The sequence below is a fragment of the Haliaeetus albicilla genome, chromosome 2, assembly GCF_947461875.1.
Source record: "Haliaeetus albicilla chromosome 2, bHalAlb1.1, whole genome shotgun sequence".
Classification (NCBI taxonomy): Eukaryota; Metazoa; Chordata; class Aves; order Accipitriformes; family Accipitridae; genus Haliaeetus; species Haliaeetus albicilla.
Window position 1 is genome coordinate 21,063,807 of NC_091484.1, and position 20,751 is coordinate 21,084,557.

At 37.3% G+C, this 20,751-nt stretch overlaps 1 protein-coding gene across 3 annotated transcripts in view; it reads left to right on the top strand.

Annotated features, from left to right (window-relative positions):
• Positions 1-20,751, top strand: part of SEPTIN7 (septin 7) — an 88,125-nt gene that overhangs the window by 50,219 nt on the left and 17,155 nt on the right. For all 3 annotated transcript variants that reach the window (XM_069809349.1, XM_069809354.1, XM_069809359.1), the window contains 4 exons: positions 9,872-9,978; positions 16,323-16,423; positions 17,066-17,200; positions 20,191-20,308. In XM_069809349.1, coding sequence (XP_069665450.1) covers positions 9,872-9,978; positions 16,323-16,423; positions 17,066-17,200; positions 20,191-20,308 — 461 coding nt within the window. The remainder of the gene's footprint in view (positions 1-9,871; positions 9,979-16,322; positions 16,424-17,065; positions 17,201-20,190; positions 20,309-20,751) is intronic.

Sequence of the window (20,751 nt, forward strand, 5' to 3'; positions counted from 1 at the left end):
CATATTCTAACTTACGGAATGTAGAAATTACTAGAATATTTTATGTGCTGCTATCCCTACAAAAGCAAGTAACTTTAAAATCCACAGAGGAGCTCAGAGCCTTAGAAGTAGCATAAATGTTGAAGTAGGAGATGAGGTGAGATTTTGCGATATTTTGTACTGAAAAGGCTAATTTAAAGGAATACCATTACACTGTAGTGGAGGAGAAATTGCAAGATTTCTTATTTTTTAGGTCTTGGAGGCATATACTGCTGACAAAAATGTGAAATATATACAAAGTTGCTAATTTAGAGGAAACTGACTATTGGCAGTATTTATTCACCATTTTTCTGCTACATCAGTGCCAGGCATAGCAGAAACCAATAGCTGACAACTCAGCAGATATTGAGAGAGAAAAGAGAATGTTAGATTTTCACTAATTTACCCAGTCAGGTTTTTGGTGTGGGGTTTGTTTTGTTTTGTTTTTTTACATTGCATTTGACTGAATGATTTAAGAATTTATGTGAGAAAATATTTTAAGAATTATGCTTTGTATCTCTTTTGCCTAAATTCATTGTATATCATCTTCACCTTCTGTAAAGGACAAGCCTGTGACTGACCTGATTCTGTGTCCTTGGCTCTGGGCTGTGTCTTCCCTAGCTGGCAGGAATTCCAGAAGGAGTCCTGGTCCACCTCCTGTGTCTGTCCTTCACGCTCACCTGCTGCAAAACATAGCAAGCACACTAGACAGGTCTTAGGATATCACCTTATCATAAGACCTATCCGTTTGCCTTTCAGCTTTGTAAATGTATGCTTCTGTTGTCGCTACAAAAGCGGCTCAGTTTTTCTTAAGTAATAGAATAAATAGTGGTGGCAGCAACTTGGAATCAATGGCTTAGCGCTTAAGCAAAACAGTTCTTCTCACCATAGTAAAAAGGGTGTAGTCTTGACAACACAAGCTTATTCCAACCTACCTCAGCCTTTGTTAGAGATAAAATACCCATTTTTATGACTACAGTGGAAGCTGTCTTATGGAAACAAAAGCATGTAACTGCTCCCAAGTAATTGAGGTATCAAATCTATGTATTTTGCCAAGGTTGCTTAGAATTGGCAGCAGTGTATCCAGCAAAGCACATCTCTGCAATCCTTTTGCTCCTTGTTTGACACTAGACCAAATATTGAAAAGCAGAGTTATCCTAACTTGCAAATGGCATTGCCCTAACTTTTCATTCCGTATTGCCACAAAAATAATATCACTGGGGTAAATTTGCAGAATTCTGTCATGCTATCGGTATCTTTCTCTTGCTACTTGTGCCAGTTAAGTGTCTTGTCCTAACATAGTTTCCCTTGTGCTGCCTGCAATAACAAGTGCTTCCAAAGACATTAGGGAGAGAAGGCATCAAGAGACAAGGTATAAGGTGTTGAAACAAATTTTGACTAGCACTAGAAATCTAGTTCAGTCCTCTGACAGATTTTTGTGGATTGGCTTAATAGCAGAATGTCCCACCTGGGATATTTTGAGAGCACTCAACACTTACTTCCAATATTTTTTATTGTGTTTGTGCATAAATTTTCAAGGGAAGAGCTGATACAGTGTTGAGTAAGTCAATCTAGGTGCTCTTTGTAGAGTTCTGTAGAGACTCATTAGTTTCCATGTAAAAAAAAAAAAAGTTTTCTTTTTTTGTCCTTTTGAAATTTTCTGTGATATTAATGCCTTAGATGTATCAGTTGGGTGACTTTTTTTGAGTAACATCCTGCCTAATGTGCTTCACCTTTCTCTCCTTTTGCTTGAGTTGATCTGTAATAGTTCTTGTTCTTAAGTAGAATGCGAGTAATGCAAGCTATACTGTCTTTAAGGTTTTGACCCTGTATCTGTACCAAGTATTTTAGTCTTAAAGATTAAGTAAACCCAATCACTCTTTTGTTATTTTCTTATCAGCATGTAGATAGCTGTGTGGGTTTTATTTCTGCCAGAGTAATGGAAGATCCTACTGTGACAAATTAATCTGTGATAAATATACCCTTCCTTCTTGAGTCAGCAAATGTTAGAAATTATGTAGTGGAAATGCTGTACAATTAGTTGTAAACAGTAATGTATAGATGACAAATTTCATGTTCCTATCATCTTTCTCGCTTTTTTTACTTCTTTTTTTTTAAATTCTTGTAATTGGGGATTTTAATCAATTAGATTTGTCACTGTATATGTCTCCAGAGAGTAAGTCCAGCTCTGCAGCTTTCTCTAGACACATAATTCTTCCAGACCAAGCAGTGGTAGTCTCAGATATATGCTTTCTTAGTCTTAGAGACAATCATTCTTTAGCATCTTTCACAACTGTTTTTGTTCCTCTTGCTTTCATTTTGAAGCAATATGGGTTTTTTTTCTTCTCTTGTGAAGGCTCTTTATTTTGGCTTTGTCAAAGCCTATGAAAATTCAAGGTATATGCTGGTTATGACATTTAACCATAGAAGATCTGTTGTTCTGGAGCTCTGTTGCTTCTGTCATTTCCAGTTGAATCCCTTAACCCAGTTATTTCATAGATAGCTAGTATATTCAGATTTCCCCCGTACATCAGTTTTGACAACTTCTTGTTTGTCATGTCTCAAACTGCATTGCAGTATGGCCACAACTTGATCAGACATAGGAGTTTTCTTTTAACTAATACAGAAAACAAAGTGAGGTAAGCTTTGGCAAGCCTGGGCTGCATCTGCTAATTGCATACTTCTAATTCCATGCAAGCTTGGATGCTGAAGCCCAGGTTGTCACATTTCAGCTGTTGTTGGTACTAGATATGGGTGGACCAATGCCATGGGGTGTTTTTTTCATCTGTAGTCATGTTGAAGATCTAAAAATGAAGAGAAACTTGTGATTTCAGTTCCTTGGTTTTACTAGACTAGAACTTTTTTTTTTTTTAAATGCTGAAAGCTTGCTTCCTTTGCCTCATGTTTTATTAACGTATCCTATTTTAAATGGCTACTTTGCAGACATGCTATTTATCAGGAGCAAAGCCTATATATGTAACTAGAGCAAATGTGACTTTCTTCATGAAGTGTCACAAAATCTTTAACTTGTGAATTGTTGGTGGTTGTTGCAAAGAAGGGGTCTAGTTTTAAAAGCAGACTTTTACATTTACCCTCCCCTCTTTTTGGAAACCTGTAGATTTGACTTGCATCATCTGTCTGGCATCTTCTTTCCCTCATTTTCCCATCCTCGAGCCCCTAATGACTTGGTTTGCTTCTTGCCTCACCATGCTGCATAATGAATTCTAGTGCAAGTGGTGGGTTGGGAGTGCTGTCTAGAATCTGTTGCAATATTCTTCTGAAGTACTTCCCTTCCCTGCTTTTAATGGCTTTTCTGAATTATTTAAATGACATCTCTGACAAGAATGATATGCCAAGAGTCTGTCCTCAGTTAATTGCACTTAAAATTTAAATTTTGCTCTAAGAAAGCTTATTAAATTGTCTTACTGTATACTGAATGCTGAAATTTTGTTGCTGTTGATGCAGTTGCTCATAGGTAAAAATGAATTTATCACTGGTAGACTTCCCTGTTACTCTGGTTTGCTAGGATCAGCTTTGTGGCTCTAACAGAAGTTAATTCCATCATTTATGCTCCAAATTCAAGTTGTGAAATGACAGAGCTTTGGCTCTCTTTCCTTTATAGACGTCTATGAAATACAAAGTTGAACTTTTTGCAAGATTTCACATAATGCTGTCCTACGTGGAACTGTAGATATGTGGGAGCAGCTGTGTAGCATGGTGCTGCTCCTACCCCTCCTCCTGATGGGTTTCATTTGGATGTTCTTGTATGTTTATCCAAATATTGGTTTGTATTTTGTAGAGCGCTGAAGACAGGAACTAGCCTTTATCAAAGCTTCTAAAATCAGACTTACAATTAAAAGCATCTTATAGTCTCTGTTTCTGTGGTCATCTATAATGACATGGCAGAGCATCATTCCCCCTTGCAAGAGGATGGTTCCATCATACCATTTGGTGTAGTTAAGGATCTTTGATTATTCATGTAGCTTCCGTTCTGTATAAAAGCAAAAAACTGTGTGTTACAGTGCCATCAAAGCCATTGCACACTTGCATAAAGCTGCAGGTGCTGTCGTGCACATAAACTGTGAATTGTACAAGGATGAAAGAAGATGAAATGCATTAATTTTTTTATGTCTTCTGACAAGCTTTTTACCCCTCTGAGTCACCAGTATCAAACTGATGGAATTATATTTTAAGCAAAAACTGTCACAATAATTAGAATTTATAAAATGGAAAAAATTCCATGAAAAAACTGGCTCACCTTCTAAAAATAGAATACGCTTTGATGTAAACGGTCTGTATATGTACATTGTGAAGTACAGCAATTTTCTGTTTAATTCGATCCCTTTGTAATAACTCTTTGGGGCTATCAAATGCACTAAAAATCTCTGCCCCCTCACATCAGAGAAGAAATGTATTGTTGGATATCTTCATTCTGATAGATAGTAAAGCAACTGCAGCTTGTGTTTGTATCAAGTAACTCTAAATACAGACTTCTACTTAGAATGCAGTGGAAGCTTTGAAAAAAAATTGTGCAGTTTGTAGAAAACCCATTTACCCTGGGACATTAGATGTTGGTGGCTTGTCTCTAGTAAACTACAAGCCCCACTGGGATGTTACCTTCTCTCGCCCACCAGAGTTGTTAGCAGTTAATGCATCTTCTAAATCTGTACTTCCTACCGTTCTCGGTTAATAGATACAGCGACAGAGACTGGGTCATCTTGTTGGTGACAATACACAAAGCATACTTTGAGCAATTTAACTGAAGTCTTGGTTTATGATGCTGTGATCATCAAAAGCGTTTTCCTTGCACGTGGGTGGTTCCTAGGCAGTCTTGTAGTCCCACCTGGAGCTTGGGAAAGCAGCTTGAAATTCCTAAGTATGGATAGAACGTGTGGTCATGTTCCCAGCATTGCAGTTGACTGTCACAGGGCATGAGCATGAGAAATACTGTTTGATTGGTAGATAGCTGAGTAATTGTCAGCAAAGAGTAGAAAAACTTATGGTGAATTCTGCAAGAGTAATTTCTTTCTGATTTAATGAAGAGGTAGGAAGTAAAACGTGCAAAGAGCACACTGAGAATGTTCAATATTGGTTAGTGATCTTGATCACTTGATATGTTTAATGAACTCTCACATGGGGTCATAAATCTAAGATTGTACGTCATGCTTTTAAGTTCAGGGCTTGGATTTTAGAAAACAAGATCCTAAAAATACCGTAGAAAACTGATCCTGTATTTTCAGAGTGATGTCATAGCTAGAAGATGTAGTGAGGTGCGTTATCAGGAGATGTAATATATACAGGAGAAATAGTAGTCTCCAACAGGAGTTGCATATAAAGCTGGAAACTGGGTTGGACTGGACTGCTTGTCCATTTCTGTTGTAGGTATTTGAGTTAGAATGGCAGAGGCTGAAAAGTTGAAGGAGATTGGAAATATGCCACATTCTCAACATGCCACAATAATGAATGGTGAAAAAAGCAGCATCATTAAGATTTAAGGATAAAAATCCACTTCTATTACCATAGGGAGGAGATGCTTGCCATTTAAGTTTCTTTGTAGTAATAAAGTCATAACAAGAGCCGATGGATGGAAGTTGAACTGAAAAAAACCGATGTATTGAACACTTGCAATTTTAGCTGCAAGTAGATTTTCTAACTGATTATCACAGATTAGGATTTCTGATTTGTTTACAGGGAGTAATTTGGAAATGAAAGATTTATGTAGCTCAGTTGAGAACAACCTGAATTACTTATTTTTCTTCTCTGGAGCACTGCTTTCCCCCCATTCCTGTGGATTGCACTTCATTTTTGCAGTTTTTTAATTGTTAATCCTCCATACTTATCTGCTTTAATATTATTCTGGAGACTATTTACCATTATTTGCAAACCATTCTAGTGATTGCTAGTGGCCTCTTCTGACCCCCCAAAAATGTGTTTGAGATAAAAAAAGCTGAATGTGTTGGATTGGTTGTTTTGTTTTGTTTTTTGTCTCCCTTCTCATCTTACAGCTAGTCTCGTATGTGTAGAGAAAAAAGGAAGTACTTGGTCAGTGTTTTGTTCACAGAAGAAGAAATTTTCCTATCCAAGGTTAATTTTAAATGATGTGCCATGGGCCACCTGTATAAAGATGCTAATTGTCAGCAGGAAATTGTTGTGTATAAGAAAAGCTCCAATATTTGTACAGCCATTTAGAAATTCATAGACTTGAGAAGAGTTGGAACTTCTGCTAGTCATGTAAGGGCTGACAAAAGATTCTATCCTTTGCAAGACTGACAGGAGTACGTTAGTAAAAGTACATGCTTATTTCTACCAATAAGAGTGGCCAACTCCATATATTTGAATGTGACTATAGAGGAAAAATAGCTTGAGAAAATGCTGAAATTTTGAAACGCTAATTTGCTGATAAACGAGACACAAAATAATGAAGAAAACCATATATTTATTAAGAAGATCTTGAAGCATATATGAAACATCTAGTGGGAGAGTGAGGGCAAGGTAAAAACAGTCGCTGGATACCAAAAATAAACTCTTGGATTCAGGATTACCCTGCAAAGTCAAAAGCATTTTTTTCTTTTCTTTTTGAAACAAAAAGATGCTGAAAACAGAAGATATTTCTAAAAATAACTCACTCCAAATTAGGAAGCTAGATCTAACTGCATCATGATGCGTTGAGTGATTGGAAGTTATTACTACTGAAATGGTTCTATTATGTTGCATCCTTATGCCACTTTATGTAACAGTGAAAGGGCAAAATCTCATCAGAAATACTTGCTAAGAGTGGGAAGATGCATTTTTATTTGGGGTGCATCTCTTTTTTTGTTGTTTTGTTTTGGTTTGTTAAGGCAAAGTAAATTCCACTTGTTTTCCCTGTTCTCTAGTGTTTTGTTTGTCATATTCACAGCCCATTGCATCCTTGGAAGCTGCATTCCCAGCCTTTCCAGTAGGGAATCCTTTCAGGTGTATTTGGGTTGAGCAAGGTTCTACATGGGAAGAACATTTTTATTTGGGGTGGTTTGTTGTGGTGTCGTCGTCCCCCCCGCCCCTTACCATATTTCTAGTTAAGATCAGAGTATTTTAACGTGTCCATATAGGCTGCTAGAATTGTTCAAATACACTTGGTTTCTATAATTCTGCTTCCCCTGTAATCAGCAGAGAAATTCCTGTTTGATTACAGTGGATGCAGCATGACTCCCCATAGTACAATATCAAATGTTCCAGTTATGTTTTTTACCTACAGTTTCAGTATAATTTGTTTTATTTGATATTATAGCCTTTTACTACCATCATAGGTGTTGACTGTTACATGGTCTGAGGCAAAACTGCATCCAGGATTGGTGTATTGATGCTAACTCTTAAATGTAATACTTAAATCACTGGTAGCACTTAAGCAGTCTAAACTGTTGTAACCTGCACTGGCTGATCAGAGTTAGGTTAGCATGGGTGGGGGTATCTAGGAGGCTGGGCACCTTTGGGAACAAGGTGGTGCATAAATATCCTCAGCATACTTACCTTTTCACTAATTTTGTCTCAAAAGTGCCTTCCTATCTTTGCTACTGTAAGGTGGGGGGACCAAAACTCAAATCTATCAGGGCGTAATCAGGAACTACTTGGTACCACAGCTGCAGGAGCCATCTAGGGGGAGCTGCTGGTTTTCTATCACATCCTGTAAAAGCTGAAAATCTTATTTCCATATGTTGAATTTCAAGGGCAACTTGACAAGCACCATGATTTTTGGGAGAAGTGGTTGTTCTCAGTGTTTTCCACTTTAAATTCTGTATCATGTTAAGACCAGCAATAACCCTAATAGAAGGGAGAAGAAGGGACAACCCTTTTTGTATATTGAAATAGAATCTGATACGCAAATCTTTCTTCAATAGTGCAGTAGAGAGCCTTTTGCGAGATTATGGTCAACTTAAAAAAGCGATGTTCACTGAAAGGATGTGAATTGTACATTGCAAAATTGGAGTCCTCCTCTTCAGGGGTTCAGTAGGGTGGATAAAAAAACTCTTCAGTTTAACTGGAATGATATGTGCACCTTGAGCAGAGTAGTGAGATGAAGAAGGTTATGCTTCAAACTGGCTGTAGCTATGAGGTTGGAAAGCTGTGCTTTTCAGAAGCTTCTTTCTATCGCAGACTTGGTAGGGAAGCCCCTCAGCTGTAGGTGACCCTGCCCTAAAGATCTTGCATGTGCAGAGTAGAAGACATGTGTCCCTCAGAACCAGACACTTTTAGGCACTGTATTTACCACAGTTCTGAAATGTCTAATGCATCTGACCACAGAAAAAGGCAGATTCTGCAGTGGTAGTGATGAAATGCTTGTTGGTAAGCCTGTCCCTTCTGGCTCACATAATAGCTGTTGTGTTGGGGTTAGTGTTCCCAGCACTGCTAACTTGAGTATCTCCTTGTTCCTTGGCTGCCACAGCCCATCTTCCTGGCTGTAGCCAGACCCTGCATGCAGCATGAGTTAGCTCATCAGTCGGACAGGGTGGAGTTTGAAGAACAAGCACTATTAATAATGTAGGCAGCCTGCAGGAGCTCTGGTTGCAATGTTTCATCAGCTGCTAATCCGTTTACAGTATATCTAATCAGATTGCTCTGTTAGGTACTGCAGAGACTTTGAGCTACACCATTGTAATCGAGATGGCTGATATGTATAAGCTAGCTTGTGTATGAAATGGAGCCAGCTATTAACAGCTTAGACGAGGTCTTGTCTGCCGCAGTTCATAACTACTTTCTGTTTTGTAACTCTCAGTTACTTGCATTAACCCAGGACGTTTATCTGAAGACAAGTTGTGAAGCTTTCCGAATTTTGTCTTTAAATCAGCTGGTATTTGGGGATGGGAGGACTAATGGGTAGGTTTTTTCTTTTCAAAGTGTGGGTGTAGTGCAGCTCATTCTCCTCCCTCCGTGAAAGTATGTCACCAGTGGTTTGCACCCAAATTCATTAGCTTAAGAGCAAATATATGTGTGACTGTTTCTGTTTAGGTCAATGTACTAACAGCACTGCATATGAAAACTTAAACAGAAAGCATAATTTCCATATACTTTTTCCTTGGCTCTCATGCTAATGTGAATTGTTGTGTTGAAGTAGTTTCTTTACAATAGAAAACTAAGCAGAATACTTGTCTTTTTTAATACTGTAATAAGTAGTTGATGTGAAATTCTTGCTCCTGTCTCTGTAGAGCTGTAAATGGGAGGTAATCTTTGCTGTGGGAATTGTAACTGTATTTGCTTGGATTGTTATGGCAGTAGTGTCTCCAGATTCTTTACCAAGACTGACTTGTTGTTGCTTATGAACAAATTAACAAAAATACCAAACAAAATCCAATCCCCCTTCCCTTCCCCAACAACAACAAAATTCCCAGGCAAACCACATAGTTCTGAAACTTCATTTTAGCTCTTGTGGCTTTAGTAGTTAAACCAAACTAATCTCAATCTCTGTTGTCTTCCCCCCTCCTCCACCCCCGACAATAAGACTCTCAAATAATACTTGAAATAAAGGAGATAACTTAGTCTGCTTTGGTATTATGATAGGAAGTCATACCAGGAAGACAGCTTGTTTATAAAGTTTAATGTGGGGTAATATCATCTTTGTGTGTTGTAATGGGAGCAATGGAGAAGTACTAAATGCATTCAGTACTTAATGTGATCAGAAAAATGAATGTCTATAGAATCCAGCAGTGACAGATTTGCAGGGTTTTCCTTGAAATAGGAGAAGATGATAGATTCTCAAAACCTTAGAGTGCAGTGCATGTTTGCTGGTACTATGTTTCAGGAGTATTTGAGATGTAGATCTAAATGTTTGTACTTGGTATGATACTTCCACTTTTACTGAAACTGTTCTGCTTTCTTCCAGGTGAATCTGGACTGGGAAAATCAACATTAATCAACTCATTATTCTTGACAGAATTGTATTCCCCAGAGTATCCAGGTCCTTCGCACAGAATTAAAAAGACTGTACAGGTATGTCTTGGGGGCGGGGGGAACCTGCAGCTTGATCAATGTAACTTGCAATTTAGTAATGTAAGGTGATACAGTTGTCACATAAGCATCTATATTTCAAGTAAGTTTAGCCAAGATCTGAACCACTAAGAAATATTCAGTCTTTCAGTGTGCCTTAGCTATACAAAACTTCCAGGTGCTGAAACTTTTAGCCTGTTGAAGTGTGGGAGCCCTGAAGTGAAGCACTTGGTGTGCTGCCTGTACTTTAGAAACCTCATATGGGTGCAGCCCTGTTTGGACATGGAATGTTTTATTATCAATTAAAATATTAAGTATATCCATAAAAATATGTAGATGTACACTAAAACACTTGACTGTTTAAGGCAAGCTTTTAGAAGCTGTGTATTAAAGGATTTGTTGTAAGTGTAAGGACCTAAGGTATAAAAGTATCCACCAGTTTCCTGCAGCCTGTATCCTTTGTGGTACATTTTTTACCTATTGTAAGTTGTTACTCTGAAACATATCAGGGACTAGGGTGAACCTGGCTGCTTTTAAGCACTAGACTTACATAGGCAAGAAGGTGGTACTGCAAGTGCATGATACAACTAAAATGTTTAGTCAAAGACTAGAAAACTGAAGTTGATCCATTTGTTTTGTGTCATAATTTGCTGCTGATCAGTTCTATTTTCTCTCAAGAAAAGGAGCATGCTTTTTTTATTATAAAAAGTTGGGGGTTATTAAAAAAAAACCCAACTTAGTATTAAGAAATAATTAAATAATGTTGTGGGTAGTTTAGGAAATCATTATGTTTCAGTGGGGTATCTTCTGCCTCCACAGCTGAGCAGCTGAATAAGGATGCATGAGCTCTGTTCATCTCTCTTGATGTGTGTCAGATGCTTGTTTAAGATTTTGGTGAAGATAGCTTGTGATAATCTAACTTCATACATATGAGGGCTGGGGGTGCTCACCATTGCTGCTGTTGTCCAGGAGAGTTCCCTCAGCTGCAAAATTACAGTCTCAATCACTTCAGCCACAGCTGAGGTGGTCTGTGCAATTACAGAGTTGTCATAAAGTGATTAAGCCTTGTGTTGAGTTAGGAGGGTATGCAAGGTGCTAAACAGAAGCTGTAAAATTGAATGCTTTTTTTATTCAAAGGAATTGAATAGCTGTGCTCCAGTGCTATGATCCACTGACCTTACTGTTTTGTGGGGCTTTTGGTTTGTTTTTGTTTGGGGTTTTGGGTAAGGCTTTTTTTAGTCCAGTCTCAGAACACTGTATAATTACCACAGGGCTAGGAAAAAGTTAGTTATGCTCGTACTAAGAATGTTAAATTACATTGTCAGTTAGCTCAACATCAAAGCCTTGAATACTAATAAAAATGCATTCATTGCAGAATATCAACTTCTTAATTTGGAAGAAAGCTTTTGAACAACCTGAGTTTGGTTAACAGTATATTTGTTTTTTTCTAAGCTTTGGTCATGTCTGTTAGGCTATTTTATCAGTTTAATGTAAAACCATAGTGACTCTGACAAAATGGACTTAAAAGCTTGTTAGTAGGAGTATTTGACCATTATTTGAATTAGAAGGGTTGAATTTATGTACCTGTTTCAGAGAGATGTTAAGTGGGTTGGAAAAGGTGTGCAAATAGTTAATCTCTGGTATAATATACTTATTAATGAAATAATTAGTGACTGTTGGAAAACTAAGTAGAAGGGTGACTTTTATTGGGAGAGAGATGTGATTTCATTACTGTTGATTACACATTGGTTTAGCAGAAGCTAAACTAATTTAGGTTGTGTTCATTGGATTATAGTTTAAATAATGGGGGTAGTATTCCCTGTCATTGGAAGTTGTTTTGGTTTGGTTTTTTAATTGGGAAAAATCATAGGAAGAATTTACACAGAAACTAATGAAAAATATAACAAGGCATCTTTCAAAGATAACTCAGTCCCACCCTGGCTAAAGGTGGATCAGGGTAAGAAAAGTTAAACTAAAACTGTGTGTGTAGCTTCTGGAATCTGAGTTAAGTGCTTTCATCTGTTAAGTGGCAAGATTAGATGAGCTGTTCATCCTGAATTTTGAGTTTTTCAGAGGTGGTTTGATTTTTATTCATTTACTGGTTGAAGAAAAAAACCCCATACTTTTCAGGAAGTTTCACTTAATTTGGGGGGGGGGGTTGACATGTAAAGCTAAAAAAAAAAGGGGAGGGTGGGGACGGGGATGAGGGCTTGAACAGAGCCCTGGCTGAAAAGCCATTGCATTTTTTCCTACTTCCACTGTGTGGGCTAAAGCCTGAGGGTGGCTGAGAGCTAGCCAAAACTATTTTCAGTAGTAAATTGGGGTCTGTCATGACTTAGCAAATAATAATATGATTGGAAATTAAATATATTTAAAGACAAACTTCCCCCTTAGAAACTATTGCTTACTTTATCTAATGAGTATTTTTTTTGTTTTAGTATAATTGTAGTGCAACATTGCTTTGCTTTCAGTTACTTGTGATGAATGAAAACTCAGTAAGCATAGCATTTTAAGATGGAAACAAACTGTCTTATTTCAGTGTCAATGTCTAAGTGAGGATAAACTTGTTTCCCCCTACAACCTTGAAAATTGTGTGTGCTGGCAACTGTGTATGATGTGGAGGTGATTCCAGTCAAATATTAAAATTAAAGAATTAACAGTGCAGCTATTTGGATCCATGGAATTTGTACTCTTTGCCAGTGTAAACCTTTCTAAGTTAAGGATGTCAAGAGTTTTGCAGGGTAGAGATGAGGCGGATGACCAGATTATCCTAAAATCTTGGTGGTAATAATCACCTGCACTTATATGGTGTTAATAACTTAATGGTGAAGAATTATATGAGAGTGTCTCACATAAATACAAACTGTGGTTTGGGCTTGAAAACAATTGCAGTTGAAGTTGTTTTGTGAGGCAGGTCCTTTGTATTAATTTTGTGGAAAACACAGAAAAACAGTTAAAAGTGATTTGATGTCAGATGAATTCAAAGAAAACTTCTTCAGAAATGATGGGGCATGAAATGTTTTATCTGATCATTATTTGACTGTCTTAAATGGAGTATGGTAAAGGTTTAATCCACTAAAAGTAGTCAAGCTCTAACAAGCATCATGTCATGAATGCTGTGTAGCAACTGCCAAGGAGACCCGTGTGACCCAGTTGACTGGAGTGCATGGGAAAATGGCCATTTGGAGAAGACTTTTATTAAAAAGTTTTAAATTCCAATACTTGAACTAATGTTTTCCATGAATCCCTTGGGAATACTTGTAAATCAGATGATGGGATGCAGTTGGATGCTTAACTATGAATGACACTAGTTTACAGTGGTTTTCTGGATCTTTTCCAGATGTTGCTACTTTCTGTGCCTTTGACCATGTATGGACACATCCATTTAGGTTAGAAAAATGCAGCTTTACAGAGGCTTTATGGCAGGTTCTTCACCTACTGTCTCCTACCAGTAGTCTCTACCGCTTACAATATATGGTGGATATGGTCTGATTGTCCACAACACAAGCATAGGGCATTTAATTTGACCAACTAATGTTTCTTGTTCTGTAGGTTTTCGAAAACCCTGCTCTGATAGCAAGATACCTACATGAATTTGTGAAAAGTAAGAATAAATTTAAATCCTCACCACCCAGTAAGATATTAGCATTGTCTGCAGAGATTCAGTTACTGCAGGCCATTTGTCAGAAGGCGACTTCACTATTTCAGCCACACTTACATTTTACAAGGATAGAGAATTGGGGAAAAATGTTTGGTGTGGCATTTCTGAGGATCTCCTGACCTTCCTTTTCCTTTGTTATAAACACACATTCAAGATAATGTTTTATTAATTGCTTCTTTTGTAAAAGCATTCCACTGTGAGTGCTTAATATTTTAATGGTTCTTGCTGGGAATTTTTGTGCTGAAGAATAAAGCTGATACCTTGTGGCACTTGGCAAGAGTACAGCTCTTAACATTATCATCTCTAGTTTTTTGAAAGTGTTAGGGGTTTCTTTTACTTGCAGAGAGCTTGGTTATAGGAGGGCTTTGTGGTTACTGTACTATATGCAAGATAGCAAAAAGAATGTGAGCAATCAGAAGTTAATCTCCTGTGTGCTAAAGCTTGTGAGTAGTAAACTCTTGGCTGAGTTGACTGTGTGGCTGGGGATTACTGTCTTGAGTTCTGGCATCAATTGTGTACAATAAAATTTCTCTATAGGACTCTTGAGGGGAAAAAATACATTCACCACAATAAAACGTAAGATTTTAAAGCACTGCATGTATTCCTAGGTTCTCATGGCTTTGGACTGGACAGTTTCGGAAGGCAAGGAGTTGTACAGTTAGTGAAAGGGTAACTTGGTGGTGTCTTAGGCTGGTGCATGTGCCTTGGGGTGATTTTTTTTTTTATTTCTTTTTGTAAAACCTCCCTAACTTTGCAGTAAGGCCAGCTTAAGTAGGAGGTTGAATTGGGTGGCCTTGAAGTCTACCCCAACCTGGATTCTTCTGTGACTAGCATCCAGGTAGCCCAGTGTTGGGGACTCTTGTTTTATGAGGCTGCCTTACTTATATTTTTTTGTCTTTTTGTTACGTGAGGAACCAGCTCATGATGATTGCATGCTGTAGACAGACATACTGTAGCTGAGTTAATTTTTTGAGACCTAGCAGTGAAAGGGATTGATCTGTCTCAGATAGGATCCGTACTGATGAGTAGATAAAAATAACATCCTGCATACTCAGAGGTTAAATACAGATCTTTCTTTGCAGTTAGTTACTGCTTTCTTTGTTTCTGTATATTCTCTTCTGAATTAGAATCAGTGTTTTGCTTGTGCAAGAGGTATTTAGTTTGACTTCCTGCAGAGTGTTAATTTATCTTGTAGATTTACATTGCATCACATAACCAGTGATTGCAAAGTGTTTACAACAATGTTCGGGTGTGGCTGTGAGAGAGTCTGTTTCGCCTATATAACTAGGGATGTGCAAGCACTTAAGCAGCATTGATAACGATCTCTCTCAAATCTTGAGCTGGTCAAGAGGCCATCCAGATCGGATTTATTATCCAAGTTTCTGCTCTCACTGAAAGTTCGTTACTGAATGTTCTTGCAGGTGTTCACCTAGTTAAATACAACTTTCTTTTCTCTCCCCAGTTAAGGGTTCAGGAGGCTTAAGAAATGTTAAGCAATGAGCAACAAAGGTGCATCAGTGTCTGCCAACACATGCGTGGCTCTGAATAAATGCCTTACACAGTTGATTTCTTGAATCCATGTCTAGAAAACAGTGTCACTAGTAATTTAATGGAAATTGTCTTAATACCAGGGGAAAAAAAAACTATGATTAACTGTGTGAGCAATTGGAAAGAGCCAACATGCTAACATGAGTTTGTAATTTCTTACTGTTGCGGATCAGACTGTTACAACAGTGGTGTACAGCTCTTTCTCAGGCAGATACACCTGATGCTGGCATTATCAATAATTACTGAGGTATTAGTAGAATGGAAGAGGTAGCAGTCCATTTGCTGTTTAGCCTAAATTTTCTGTTATGACATGCTTAATCTGTTTGATGACAGCTGACTGAGCTGCACTGCATATGGGTGGTCACACTCAAGGCACGCGTTCCCACGCCCAGATCTTGCATCATGGCTTGTGCTGGTGCAGCTGCCTTCTGAGCCAGGTTTCCATCAGTGACCTGAGCTAACAGGATCCATCCAATCCATTATCATCATGTAAGGTCTAGCTTAGCAGATTGCAGCTAGATTGTATTACTTTCCAATACCAATCTTGTTTGTAACAGGAAACCATCACATTCTATGATTCCTTTCCCAAGCATTATACTAGCTGAAGAATAAATGTATTCTTAAAAATACATAGAGCTAGAAAAGTAGAATGTAAGGTGCTTGGGGGGAGGATTAGTTTCAAAAAGTGTAATTTTTCCTGAAGTGACCAAAGTTCACAATTTCATAAATGTATTGTGCCTGGTTTAGCAGAATGTCTGGATATCTCAGAACATCTCTCTCTCTCTCTCTCTGTCTTTTTTTTTTTTTTTTTTTTTTTTTTAATACTGGCATTAGTATTGTTGGTTAGGGTTTTTCCTGTTTCAACAGGAGTTAAAATATTAAGATATTCTATATACTTAAATGGGTTCTTTTATCACTGACTTCATTTAAATTATGACCCTGTTTTTTTCTTTAAAAAAATAATTAATGATTATCAAGTTATTGGGATTTTATAAGCAAAACATGGACCCTGTATCCCACTGAAGCAGAAAAGCTAGCAATTCTTTATCAGACTTCTTATTCATTGAATGCTTTTCCCAGTGTTTAAGTTGGGTGACTAAATTGCTAAAAAATTAATCTTACCTTATTCATTTTACAGGTTGAGCAGTCAAAAGTTTTAATCAAAGAGGGTGGTGTTCAGTTACTACTTACAATAGTTGACACACCAGGATTTGGAGATGCTGTGGATAATAGTAATTGGTAAGACATTCTTCGCATGTTCTCCCACAATAATTCTGAATTGTATTTTGTGTGTGTGTGAGAGAGAATACCTTGTGGCTTTTTAAAAAAAAAGCACACTTCAATCTTCAGTTAAAATATTAACTCTTTTAAACTTTTCAGTTAGCTGAAAACTTTAACTACTGTAGTTCCCAAGTACCTCTATTAACTCGAATGAAATGCTATCAGCTTTTCCCTTTAAAGTGAATGGAGCCCTTGGCTCTTTATCCACATATGCAGAGTGCAGAACTGACTTCTGTGCTGTCACAAGATGTGACCAGTAAAGCATATTCCTTTTAGCTACTGTTCTTACTGTTCTTAAGTGTCCTATTTAATGCTATTACAATGAAGGTAATTGTGTTTGAAAGGTTTTTTCAGTGAACTCACAGATTGTATCTTCAGAGCTATGTAACTTGGTTGTATGTTGAGCAGCTGGTCACTTAAAACGTGCTGTCTTGAAGTCTCTTAATTTAAAAAACAACCACCCCACCCAATCCCCAGCACCCCTCCCCCTCCCCCAAAAGCAGGCCATGGGGAAATAGTGTACATCTTTTTCTTAGCAAAGACAGACTTTTTTACATAAATGATGTAACTTACAGGTTTTTATTCATGTAACCTCTGCAGCTGGCAGCCAGTTATCGACTATATTGACAGTAAATTTGAGGACTACCTGAATGCAGAATCTCGAGTGAACAGACGTCAGATGCCAGATAATAGAGTGCAGTGTTGTTTATACTTCATTGCTCCTTCAGGACATGGGTTCGTATTAGCGTATTGTATGTTTCCTTTCTCAGTCTTTTATCTCAGATAAATATCCAAATTTGGCATTCTTAGTTATGTAAAATTCCAAATAGGATTTTCTTAATGGCCTGCAGACCATGTTTAATTTCAAGATGAGCTTACTTTGGTTTGTCAAACATCAGCAAGCCAGACAAGTAATAAGTTAGAATACCAGAAACATGATTGCATGTTAATTACATAACAAGAAAAATAGTATTAGAACAATTAAAAATACACAGGTGTTCATAAATGCCAGGTCTATTTGTGATCTGTGTCTTCTGTTCACACACTACTGTTCAGAAGGAGAAACGGTTTCACACTCTTAAGCAACAGGATTTTTGCTTTCCACTCTTCCTCCCTCCCTTTGATTTTAATGATAATTTAAAGATGGGAAGTTTCATGCATCCTTATAACCATGCTTTAATTCACCTGGGGTGTAATCCTTTGTCTAGTGACAATTCCAATATAGGCATTCTGGATTTTTTTCAATTATACAATCTTCCACTCCTGCTTAGTTTTTAACTTGATCAGACTTCTACCTAGTGGTAGAGAGGGACAACTGCATTTCCAGGGTGTATTAGATGTAGATTGACTATACCTGAAATTGGTTGCTTAGCATTTTATCATTGTATTATGACTGGTTAAGAGTCTCTGACAAATGTAAGTTATACCTTCAAAACCGGAAGGAGGAGAAGATAAGTAACCTATTCTATTGTATGGGTCAAAAATAGTAATGAAGGAGTTCTGAGGAATATTCCTCAGGCAGTGAAAAATGCCAGCTATTACACTTAGCTTCTGTAGCTAGCATTTGAATGGTTCTAATCACTTTGAACTAGACAGACACTTTGTGAATTTGGAAAGAAATATTGGGGGGTAGAGAAGAGTTTTTCTTATGTAGACTTATCTTAATTAAACACTTTGTTGTTCCATATCCATGTCTGTAATGTCAGTTTTGCTCAACGTGCGTGTCAATTTTAGTGCAAACACTTGAATCTTTAGCATACACTGTTTTACTAGTGTGCAAAATCAAAATGTCATTTAAATAAAGGGAAGATGATCCATTCCTTTTTTGAGCTAACTTTCAGATTCTTCAGAAAACATTTGTCTTCCTTCCACACCTCCACACCCCCATTTTATCCGTTAAAACTCTCTAAACCAGTGGAAGTACAAATTGTTTGTAAGGAAAAATAAAGGTAGTGCTTCAGATAAATTAAGTTTTGGTCACTAACTTTGTAAGACTGAAAGCTGGAAAAGTATGTTCCTTGTGAAGATATTTCATATTCTTGAGGGAAAAAAAAAGTGTAAAGTTGAGCTAGGTTTGCATAGTGTTTTTCAATTACTGGAGTAAATGCTTGGAATTGTCATCTAATTAACGAAATGAATGGAGCACAGAGAAAATTGGTGCTGCTGTTAGCATTCATTTCCTCTTTTAAGATACTGTCTTCTCTGAAAGGACATTGCTCACTTCCTACCTGGTTTTTGCGGTGGAAGCAGTCTTCAGTCATTTTTCCTGTGCAGACAGCTGTACCAGTTGAGTAGTGTACTCTTCACGCTTAACGCATGATTGTATTTACATTGAATTAAAGTATTTGTAGGTGAACTTACCTCTGTTTGTCCTTATGACTTAATACATTTGTAAAAGGCAGCTTGTTACAATTTATAAAGAAAAAACAATTTGCAGATTAGGTCCTTCCATTTAATGCATCCCACCATTTTTAGCTGGTATCCCCACAGACATCTGAAATAATGGGTTAGTTTGTGTGGGCGTAGGGGGAGAGTGTGAGGGGATGGGAGGCGCCTTCCAGGTAAGTGAATGGGGTGATAATGAATTGCAGCCTCTTTCTGCAGTTCTAGGATCTTTACATAAAGGCTTCCCGCTTTAGTCTCCACTGTAAACTCAAGACCTTGCGATGAGCACTGCTGTGGTTCTGAACTATTCTGCTTTGGCAACTGCCCTTCAACCTGGTGTTGGCCTAGGTAGCTTTTTGAGGCAGGGAGAGGGAAAGCATATTAAAGTGAATAGATAGCCAAACCAGTGCTGTTAATCTAAACGTGCATTAATCTTAGCTATTTAATGGAAACATGTTGAGAAGCTGAGAAATTCAGTGGCAGGTAGAAAATGTTAAAGTGAAGTGTTAAGTATGTGTTCATTAAATGTTTTCTTTATTCTTTTATATATGGTTTGGAGAAGAAGCTATATTTGAGTACCAAATGAATCTGGTTTTAATGTTCCTAATCCTAATTTCTTTTATGCGAGAAATAATCTTGTTAAATCCTTCAAGTGAATCCTTTAAGCCTGACTAAACTTGCTATAATTCTGAAGCATTAATGCACCAAAACCTCTGTGGCTTTACTTTAGCAAGCAGGAAATATTGACCACTTCGATCCACATTGATAGTTTTATATACCCATATGGTGGGTGTTCTAGTTTTTGTCATTGTCATCCACTTTTATAAAGGTCTTTTTGTTATACATAGCTATTTAGAGATGTGATATTTCTACTTCATTTGTACACAAGCCACACAGTTTACTGTCTTCAGCAATCTAATTTATAAAAAAAATCTCACAGCCCACTCTCAGGAAGAAACATGACTTTCAGAAACTGAAACTGCATATCTGAATAGAGCATGATTCACAACTGTAAACTCTTACCAGTTGGGCTTTAAATGGGACTATCTTCCAGCTAGTGACACAGCCTCTACTACCTTCGTAGAAGAGTTCTTATCTCTTGCTTGAATGTAGCAGAAGTCTTATGACTACTGGTAATATTGACTTATGACTTACTCCTCTGGTATTACACAATTCTAGGAGATTTCCTGTAACAGTTGCAGGTAGCCTTTTGAATTTCATTCAAGCATCTATCACTCATAAATCAGTGTCTTAAGAGTAGTTGTCAGGACAAATCTCAAATTATTTGTACATTCTTGTTTAATTAATATAAATTGCAAGGCTCTAATGCTGTCTTTCAGACTTAAGCCTTTGGATATAGAGTTTATGAAGCGCCTGCATGAAAAAGTGAATATCATTCCACTTATTGCCAAAGCAGACACACTTACACCTGAGGAATGCCAACAGTTTAAAAAACAGGTGAGTTGAAAGATTAGTATTTACAACATGGGATAATTTAGTAAGTTGATCCCTATAGAAATAGTGAGATTTGACTTCTTGCATGCAAAGTTTAAACCCTGAAGCAATGACTTGAGACAGCAAAAGTAAGTAATTTATATCTCTAGATTTAATTATATTTCTTAGTGAAATAATCTTGTTTCTGTCCTCAGGGGAAGAGGTTTCAAGTATAGTATGATTCTTGGCAAGTGAAATCATTCACCGTTGAGATAAAAATCAGTAAGGGAGGAAGGGAGCTCTCAAGATTTAGGTGCCTAACAGAAGTTGTGTATGTTTAAAAAAAAAAAAAAAAAAGGTATTTAACAGTATCACAGTATTATTGATTATATTGTGGTATTCACTTTCATTTTGGTGCACTATATTTATTAAAGATGCCTCAGGTATTAGATGAGCATCAGTATACC